The sequence below is a fragment of the Lagopus leucura genome, unplaced genomic scaffold, assembly GCF_019238085.1.
Source record: "Lagopus leucura isolate 7727_CA_CO unplaced genomic scaffold, USGS_WTPT01 109-29_obj-0_obj, whole genome shotgun sequence".
NCBI classification, from domain to species: Eukaryota; Metazoa; Chordata; class Aves; order Galliformes; family Phasianidae; genus Lagopus; species Lagopus leucura.
The window spans coordinates 32,782-41,522 of record NW_024963082.1 but is presented as its reverse complement, the minus strand read 5'-3'; the positions used below and the strand labels follow the sequence as shown (position 1 = coordinate 41,522).

Below are 8,741 nucleotides of genomic sequence, written 5' to 3'. Positions count from 1 at the left end.
TCCCGCATGGAGTCTCACGCTGAGGCTCTCACGGGGATCCACGCGGAGTCGTTATTTGTGGGCGCTGCGCTCCCGGCATGCAATGCGGGAGATTTGCATATCCCCGCCCCGTCTTTGAGCAGTTCCCGCCTCTATCTCTTTGTCTCCCAATGATCGTTAGAGACTTCCCGCCTCCTGTCACGTGACGGAACATCCCTATGTCATGACGTCATCTTCGCGCGCCGCGCGCCGCCATGTTGCGGGCTCCGGGCCCGGCGTTGAGCACGGCTGTAGCCGACGGCGGAGGGGCGGCAGCCATGCGGGCGGCGCCGGCTTGAGCGCCTCTGGTGCGGCTCCGGGACTCCCCCGCATGGCGTCCAGCGCCGCCGGGGCCCGCGGGCCGCGCTGCCGCGAACGGAGCCGCCGGGGCCGCGGTCGCGGCGCTCCCCGGGAGCTGTCATCGCCCGCGGCTACGGGGGAGGCGGGAGTGAAACCCCGGCAACGGCCCGTCCGCAGCCCTAAGGCGCCGAGCGGCCCGCAGGGCCCGGGCCCGGAGGAGGCGGATGGGCGTGGGGAGGCCTCGCAGAGCCCTGAGGCCGAGGTGCTGCTGCGGCTGTCCCGGGGCCTGCCGGGTCCCGGCGGGCTGCGGGACGGCCGGGATGGCTCTGACACCTCCCCTGGAGGGCGGCCCCGGCGGCGGGCGGCCAAAGTGTGAGCGGGGCCGGGGCTGTGGGGGGGCGGGCGGGCGGCTTTGGGGTGCCGTTCATGGAAGGTTTCGTCCCGCTTCTGGGAAGTGTGTTGGGCTTCAGGAGCTGAGGGCTGCGGGGATCAGCTCTGGCTGAGCGGGTCAGTGGCTGGGGATAGATCTGTGTGGGCCCACAGAGATGTGGGTGGGCCCTGAAGTGTCCTTGGGATGGAGAGGGGGATGCTCTGAGTGATCCAGTGAACAGGTACAGAGCTGGAGCCACACAGCCCCATGGGGGCCCCTTGGTGCTGAGAGGGATGCTGAGCCTGTGGCTGCATTATGGCTCCATTCGTACTTCTCAGTGGTTCCCACAGACTCTAGGGCTGGGCTGGGTGCCGCTGTGTTACACAGATGGGTGCTGCTGGTGCACCTCCACTTACTGCCACGTGCTGTCTCTCTGTCACAGGGCACTGCTGTACCTCCAGGAACTGGCAGAAGAGCTGACATCTGTGTGCCAGCCCCCAGCTCCCACCGAAGGCCCCCAGGAGCCCCAGCGTGTCCAGAGAAAGCGTCGGAGAAAGAAGGAGGAGGAGGATGCTAACAGTGACGATCCCACCCAGGATGCAGATTTTGTGCCCTCTAAGGATGTACTGCTGCAGGCAGAGGAGGAGGAGGAAAGTGATGCAGCACTCAGTGAGGAGTCCGAACTGGAGCCGCTCCGGGGGCACAGTGTGAGGACGTCATCAGGAGGGGTAAGGAGAAGAGCTTCTCCTCTACTGCTGCTTGCTTTGTGACACTTTTGCTACAAGTGTCACAAAATGAGCTGTCACTGGCTGTGTGTTTGTGAATATGTCCCTCTCTCACTCCAGCTCTTTTGGGCAGATGTGCCCTGAAACAGGATTCTGTAGGGGTAGTATAGTGTACAGTGTGAGGGTGGGTGTGAGCTCCTGGAGAGGCAGCCAAGAGTGAGAGTTGGTGGGAAGAGAGTGAGTGTGCTCCCAGGCTGCTGCTGGAGCTGATGTCAGGCTTCTTAGCATAGTGACACAGTGCTGGGAGACTACAGAGAGATTCATCCAGGGATGTTTGGGCAGGTGGGGACGGTCCTTTGGCTGCCCTGTCCCCTGCCCTGACTTTGCTTTCATTCCCAGAGATCCAAGCCCCTGTGCCGTGGTGTTGCTCCCAATGGTTTCCACAATTCCATCATGGCCCCAGTGGAGAAATGCTCCAGCCTCACCTGCAGCCTGTGAGTGGGGGTGGGAGGGCTGTGGGGGCATCCTGTGAAGCACTGTAGGCATAGGTACAGCATGGGGGCATCCTCACATCTGGGCAGCCTCCCAGGGGCCACATGTGGGGCAGGACCCAGCTGCTGGGCCCAGCATGGTCTGTGCTGATGTCCGTGGCATCCCCTGCAGGCGGGAGCAGGTGCACTCGCAGTGGGAATTCCCTGACTGGATCCCTTTGGCACGGAACTGGACGTGTCTCTCTGAAAGGTACTGTGGGCAGCAGTGGCAGGGGCTGGGTGTGGGGACACAATGCTGGGGGGCAGCTCTGGCATAGATCACCCCCTGTTAGGGGCAGGATGCACCTTTCACGCTCATTCCTCCCCAGTGAAGCTGCCCCATACCTGCCGGTGGAGGAGAAGTCTCCACTTTTCTCCATCCAGCGGGAGGGCCTTGAGGATGGCGGTGCTTTATACAGGTTAAACAGGTCAGTGGGCAATCTTGGGGTCCTGCCATATGCAGCCCCTGTTGCCTGGTGCCCTGACCCTTCCTTGCCACAGATTCAGCTCCCTGCAGCCCCACGAGGAGCGCCGGGATGCAGCCTTCTTTGTGGGCGGCCCCATCTGGGCCATGGAGTGGTGCCCAACGCCAGAGGGTGCAGCGGCCACGCAGTACGTGGCTCTGTACTGCCACAGAACCATGGAGGAAACTCACAGTGTGGTGGGGCTGCACCAAGGCCCCGCACTGCTGCAACTCTGGGGCCTGGGCACGCTGCAGGAGGGGTGAGTGGTGGAGAAGATGGGACAGCATGGGGCTGTTGTGTCCCAGTGGTGGGGCTGCTGCTCTCCAGCTCCAGCGTTTTTCACGGTTTCACCTACAGCTCCGCTGACAGAGCTGGACTGGCCTACGCCATCGCTGCTGATCATGGCTGTGTCTGGGACATGAAGTTCTGCCCCAGCGGCGCTTGGGAGCCTCCTAGCAGCTCCTCAAAGGTGGGTGTGCAGGCTGGCCTTGGGTTTTCCCTGCTTGTGTCTGCCAAAGCACTGCCTCTCTGGGCAGAACGTGGTGATCCCGAGGCTCCTTTCAAAAAACAGGGGTAGGCTGAGAGCCTGTGCCTGTCCCACAGCACCCACAGATGAGCCGGCTTGGCCTCCTGGCTGCTGCTTTCTCAGATGGCAGCGTGGTGCTGTACGCCCTCCCGCACCCTGGCGCACTGCAGAGCTGCACGAGAACCCAGGTAAAAGGTAGGAAGAGCCACGCCGCCCTCATCCCTTTCTGCCCAGAGTTTTGGGAAACCTGGAGCTGGAGCGTGGCTGCAGCCGCGTTGAAGCAGAGCTGCGTGTTCCTTGCTCCTGGCTGGCAGCTGCACGCTGTGGCTGGGATCGGAGCTCTGATCAGGTCTGGCGCTGCCCAATGGTCCTTGTAATGCTCCCATCTGCCGGCAGCCGCGTGAGATTGATGAGCTGCTCGTGGCCGCTCAGCCGCAGCTGACAGCCCCCATCCATCCGCTCGCCTCCGACAATGGGAAATGGGTTTCCCATGTCTCCAGCCCCAATCCGTGCTCTGGTTCCGGATGGGCTGCGCTGCTGCCGCAGCCCCACGTGGGGTGGGTTGGATCCTTCCCCAGCCTGCAGCTCTCCCACGGAGCAGCTGGGTGCGGCCGTGCTGCGGCATCACGTCCCATCCTTGCGCGTCGCGTCGGATGCCGGCGTCGATTTGCTGCCGTGGGCTTGGTGCAGTGCGGGGCCTCGGTGCTCCCACCTCTGTGACCCCGCAGTGATTGCGGTGCCGGGGATGATGCATGGCTCTCTGCATCTTCCCGCCTCCGCTGCGGTGCACGGGGTGCTGACGTGCCTGGATTCCTGCTGAGCGCAGGGCATGGAGTTCGTCGTCCCCCCCCGGCACTCGTGGTGCTGCTGGAGGGGCTGTGAGCTGGTGCTGGGGATCCTGCGGGCACCTCGGTGTGTGTGTATGTGACATTGGGGTGCTGGAGAGCAGTGCTGGGCTGTGTGGGGACGTTGCTCTGAGCAGGATGGGCAGGGACATGGGAGCGCTGTGCCCAGCTCAAGGCTGCCAGAAGTTCCTGCCCTGACCTCCCTCTCCTCTCTTCCAGATGGGTCCCCCCACAAGCACATGATCTGCAAGGTCAGTGTCCCTTCTGCTGCCCCAACGTGCCTCCTGCCTGCTGCAGGCAGAGAGCTGGGGGGCACCAGGAAGCCTGCAGAGCTCGCTGCCCCCAGCACCGTGCTCCCACCCCTGCGTGTTTCCCACTCCCAAGATAGGCAGTGCTGGAACGCGGCCTTACCTGTATCCTTTCTCCCTGCAGGTGCAGCATACCACCACACTGCAGGTGGGCTCCATCCAGGCAGGGAGCGCAACCGAATGTGGGCAGTGCTTCAGCCTCTCCTGGATGCCCTCCCGGCCCCACCAGCACCTGGCGGCGGGATTTTATGATGGTGAGTCCCTGCTTTCAGGGAGCAGCTCTTGCCCCTTGTGCTTCAACCTTTGGTGCTAGGGTGGCTCACCACAGCAGCACACCTTTGCCTGCAGGCACAGTGGCCATCTGGAACCTGCTGACCGCATCCCCACTGCAGCGCGTGTCCCACGCCGACGGCTCCCTCCAGCTGTACCCTTTTCAGTGCTTCCTGGCCCACGACCACGCCGTGCGCAGCATCGAGTGGTGCAAAGCCAACAGGTGAGAGCTGCTACTGGCTGGGGAATTGCTCCTGCTGCTGGGCTCAGGGCCAATAGTGCCTGAGACGCTGGATGGTTTTGGGGTGAGGGCCCTGTGGCGTGCAGCTGATGGCACAGCTCAGCCCTGGGGTCTCAGTGCCGCCTCTCTCCTGGTTCTCAGCAACTTCCTGGTCACGGTAGGGAACGACCGAAAGATCAAATTCTGGGATCTGCGGCGCCTCTACGAACCCATCAACAGCATCAAGCGTTTCCTCAGCACTGAGGTGGCCTGGCTGCTGCCCTACAACGGTGTCACCGTGGCCCAGGACAACTGCTATGCCTCGTGAGTGCTGGGGGCTCTCCAGAAGATGGGTGGGCTCCTGCACTCCAAGAGGCAACGCGCTGAGGGCAGGAAGGCTGAGACATAGCTGTGCTCTGAGCTCAGCCCTCACCCTTTTCTGTTGCAGTTATGGTCTCTGTGGGATCCACTACATCGACGCTGGGTACCTGGGCTACAAGGCGTATTTTGTGGCCCCTCGCAAGGGGACAGTGTGGGTAAGGGGCAGACACGGCTCCGTCCTGTGGAGCAATCCCACGGGTCGCTGGGGCATGGCACCATCACTGCTGGGAGCTGCTTCCCAGCTCCTCTGTTCCCACAGAGCATCTCAGGCTCGGACTGGCTGAACACGGTGGCTGCTGGGGACATCACAGGCGAGCTGGTGGCTGCGGTGCTGCCCGACCTGGCTGTCAACCCACTCAATGTCAAGCGCTCCTCGGACCGCAGATTTGTAAGGCACTAAGGGGCTGGGGGGCAGTTGCATCAATGGAAAAGTGCTGCTCTGTGTTCCCGTCTGGGCACTGCAATGAGACTTTGGGGCTGGGTTCCTTGCCCTGTCCTCTGCCCTTCGGCCTGAGGTGCCTCAGAGTTGGGCATAGTCCCTTCAGAGGGATATGGACCTGCCCCTCAGCCTCCTCTCTCCCCCAGCCGGTGTACAAAGCTGACCTGCTGCCCTGCAGCACTGCAGTGCCAGGGAGCAGTGAGCCAGTGCTGCCCAGGACCCGGCAATACAGTGAGATGGTGGCTGCAGCCTACGTGCGGTTCCGGGACACCGATCTGGTATGAAGGATGGGGGGGAGATGGGCCCTCCTAGCTGGGAACAGTGGGACTGGGGGTGATGGTGTGGCTCCCACCCCTTGCTCAGTCTCAGAGCTGTGAGTATGGGGCAGAACAGACCTCTGAGGAGTGAGGTGTGGGATGGGGACAGTTCAGCTCACCCAGCAACAGGATAGAGCCTGGGGGCTATGGCAGGGTGTGGGGGTGCCACCCCCTGCACCTCATAGTGTGCCCACTGCCTGCCTTCCCCCAACCCCACAGCGCAGCTTCAAGAACTTCCCCAGCCGTGAGCCCATGCGCCGGATGCACAAACAAGAGGGGAAAGCAGAGCTGAGCCTCGACCGCTTGCAGCTGGAAGCCCTACACAAGGTGAGGCAGCCCTCCCACCCAGCCCAGCTCCCTGTGCCACGTCCAGGGTGTGGGGCCCCCTCCCCACCCTTCTGACAACCCCTTCCTGCAGGTGCGCTTTAGCCCCAACCTGGAGGCGTGTGGCTGGCTGGTGTCAGGGGGACAGGCAGGCATCGTGCGCCTGCACTGCCTGGCGGGGCTGGCAGCTGCTGTGGACCCGCAGCTGCTGCCGCAGAGCCGTGCCCGTTACAGCTCCCACCCTGGCATTCCTGTGAGCCCCCCCTCCGAGTAACCCCGGCCCCTCGCTGCGGCTGTGGGGGCTCCGTGCCCCCCTTGGTGCTCCTTCCCTGGGGACCCAGTGCTCCTGCTGTCCCCCTGAGGCCCAGAGGGCTCTGTGCTGTGCTCTGCGCTTTGTGCTGGTGCAGGGCGGGCAGTGGGACCGCTGCTGTGTCCCTGCCTTGGGCTGAGGCTGTGCGTGGGGCTGCGCTTGTGCTCCCCCTCTCCCCCCCCCCCCCCCCGGTGCCGGGGGCTCTGGAATCGCTCACATTGAGCTGTGGTGGCAGCAGTGCAGTAAAGTGGTGCGTTTTGTAATGGTGGTGTCATTGGAGTTCCCCTATGCTGAGCCCTCAGCTGCTCTCCAACACCTTTATTGGGGCTGCAGCCCCGCACGACAGGATGAACACAGACAGACACAGACACACACAGAGAGGGATGGGCCAAGCTCCAGCTCCCCGTTGCCCTGCTCCCTGCCCCACAGCGGGGGCAGCAGTGGGGGGAGGGTGCAGCTGTGGCCCCCAGGCACTGCCACAGCCCCACAGCAGGTGGGGGGCTCATGCCAGCGGGCTGTGACCATGTGGGCAGCCCCCTGCTGCCTCTAGGTACCGTTCCACCTGCACCGTGCACGCAGCAAAGCCAAACTTCTGCTGCAGCCGCCCCGTGGCATCCTGCAGCACCGTCTCAGGGTCAGCGGTGGCATCTGTGGGTGGTGGGCACTGTGACTCAGCCCCACGGGCCTTGGCTGTGCCATGGGGTGGGAGCAGCGTGTGGGGCACTTACCCACAGCCACGTGCACTGACACCAGGGGGTGGCTTGGCGTCAGCGCCCACACGTGTAGGTCATGGATGGCCCTCACCCCGCTGACCGCCAGCAGCTCCTCCGTCACTGCAGTCACTGCCATTCCCCGTGGGGCTCCTGTGCCAAGGGGTCACCCACAGCCCCTTCCTCCATTTGGGGCTGGGGATGGGGACAGCTGCTCCCCATAGGGCTGGGAGGGACAGGGAAGGGCTGTAGGGTGGGGGCTGCAGCCCTCAAGTCCCCTCACCTTCCATGAGAACCCTGAAGACGTCCCTGAGGATGGTGACGGTGGAGCCCAGGACGAAGACAGAGAAGAAGAGGGTGCTGATGGGGTCTGCGATCTTGCACTGGGGCTGCAGAAGGAGGGGGGAGGAATGGCGTGAGGCTGCGGGGCTGCGGTGCCCCCCATGTAGGGCAGAGCCCAGCCCCACACCTTGAAGTAGATGATGGTGGCGGCCAGCAGGACGCCGACGCTCTGCAGCAGGTCCCCCACCACATGAACGAAGGCGGCACGAACGCTGGTGCTGCCGGGCAGGGGGGCACTGGGCAGGCAGCCCCCCTCCAGCTGCTCATAGCCCCCCACGCCGTGCCCGTGGCCCTGGTGCAGGACGTAGGCCATGCTGTGGGGAGGAGATCGCTCAGCACCGGGGCCGTGGGGCACATCTGGGGCTGGGGGTGGATGGGGGGGACGTACACCAGGTTGGCACCCACGGCGCAGGCGGAGGTGGCCAGCATGGTGCGCGCCTCGATCTCGTAGTCAGCGCTGAGGATGCGGGCGGCCGCCAGGTAGAGCAGCACCGCAGTCACCACCCAGATGGACAGCACGGAGGCCAGCGCGCCCAGCGTCTCTGCGGGGCGGGAGGGGGTCAGCGGGATCCCTCGCTGCAGGCAGCCCCAGGGCTGAGCCCCCCCTCACCCGAGCGGTGCCAGCCGAAGGTCATGGTGGCGGTGGGTGGGCGGGTGGACACCCAGAGCGAGAAGAGGCTGACGGCCATGCTGCCCACGTCTGTCAGCAGGTGGGCTGCGTCCGTCATGATGGCCAGGCTGTGCGCCAGGTACCCGCCTGTGGGTGGCACCGGGCTCTGGCACAGCATTCCATCCCACTGTGTCCCATCTTGTCCCAGTCCAACTCCTCATCCCATTGTATCTCATCCCATTGCACCCCACTATGTCCCATTCCATTTCCATCCCATCTCAACTCTCCATCCCGTCATATCCTATTTCATCTCATTATGTCCCATCCCACCATGTCCCATCCCATCCCGTCCCATCCCGCCATGTCCCATTCCATTATGTCCCATCCCATCCTGACCCACTATCTTTCATCCTGCTCCATCCTAGCTCCCCATCCCATCATGTTCCATCTTGTCCCATCTCCCCACCCTACCATGTCCCATCCTGTCCCAGTCCAACTCCCCACTCCACCACATCTCATCTCACCCCATCAAATCCTATTATGCTTCTTCCCATTCTCATTCCATCCCGAATCTCCATCTCATCATGTCTCATCCTGTTAAGTCCCACCATGTCCCATCCTATCCCATCCTGTCCCATCCCACCATGTCTCATCCTGTTATGTCCCATCCTGTCCCGTCCCACCATATCTCATCCCATCCCACCATGTCCCATCCCATCCTGTCCCATCCCA

The 8,741-nt window shown here is 63.5% G+C and overlaps 2 protein-coding genes across 2 annotated transcripts in view; one reads left to right on the top strand and one right to left on the bottom strand.

The window, feature by feature from the left end:
- Positions 1-202: 202 nt before the first annotated feature.
- On the top strand, positions 203-6,610 carry GTF3C2 (general transcription factor IIIC subunit 2). The gene is made up of 17 exons (XM_042891151.1): positions 203-690; positions 1,131-1,416; positions 1,813-1,907; positions 2,077-2,154; positions 2,273-2,371; positions 2,445-2,666; positions 2,765-2,876; positions 3,011-3,128; positions 3,998-4,029; positions 4,211-4,340; positions 4,435-4,579; positions 4,739-4,900; positions 5,025-5,112; positions 5,217-5,345; positions 5,543-5,674; positions 5,933-6,040; positions 6,132-6,610. The coding sequence occupies exons 1-17, from the start codon at positions 203-205 to the stop codon at positions 6,309-6,311; spliced, it is 2,604 nt and encodes an 867-aa protein (XP_042747085.1). The 3' UTR covers positions 6,312-6,610.
- A 239-nt stretch (positions 6,611-6,849) lies between these two features.
- SLC30A3 (solute carrier family 30 member 3) overlaps positions 6,850-8,741 on the bottom strand; it is a 3,086-nt gene continuing 1,194 nt past the window's right edge. Inside the window, exons 3-8 of the mRNA XM_042891159.1 lie at positions 8,010-8,156; positions 7,788-7,941; positions 7,527-7,713; positions 7,341-7,446; positions 7,076-7,210; positions 6,850-6,995 (exon numbers count right to left, since the gene is read on the bottom strand). Coding sequence (XP_042747093.1) covers positions 6,850-6,995; positions 7,076-7,210; positions 7,341-7,446; positions 7,527-7,713; positions 7,788-7,941; positions 8,010-8,156 — 875 coding nt within the window. The remainder of the gene's footprint in view (positions 6,996-7,075; positions 7,211-7,340; positions 7,447-7,526; positions 7,714-7,787; positions 7,942-8,009; positions 8,157-8,741) is intronic.

Coding starts and splice junctions, on each gene's coding strand:
- GTF3C2 (XM_042891151.1), top strand. CDS start 203: ATGACGTCATCTTCGCGCGCCGCGCGCCGCCATGTTGCGGGCTCCGGG. Junction 4,030..4,210: donor ACAAGCACATGATCTGCAAG/GTCAGTGTCCCT, acceptor TTCTCCCTGCAG/GTGCAGCATACCACCACACT. Junction 4,580..4,738: donor GAGTGGTGCAAAGCCAACAG/GTGAGAGCTGCT, acceptor CCTGGTTCTCAG/CAACTTCCTGGTCACGGTAG.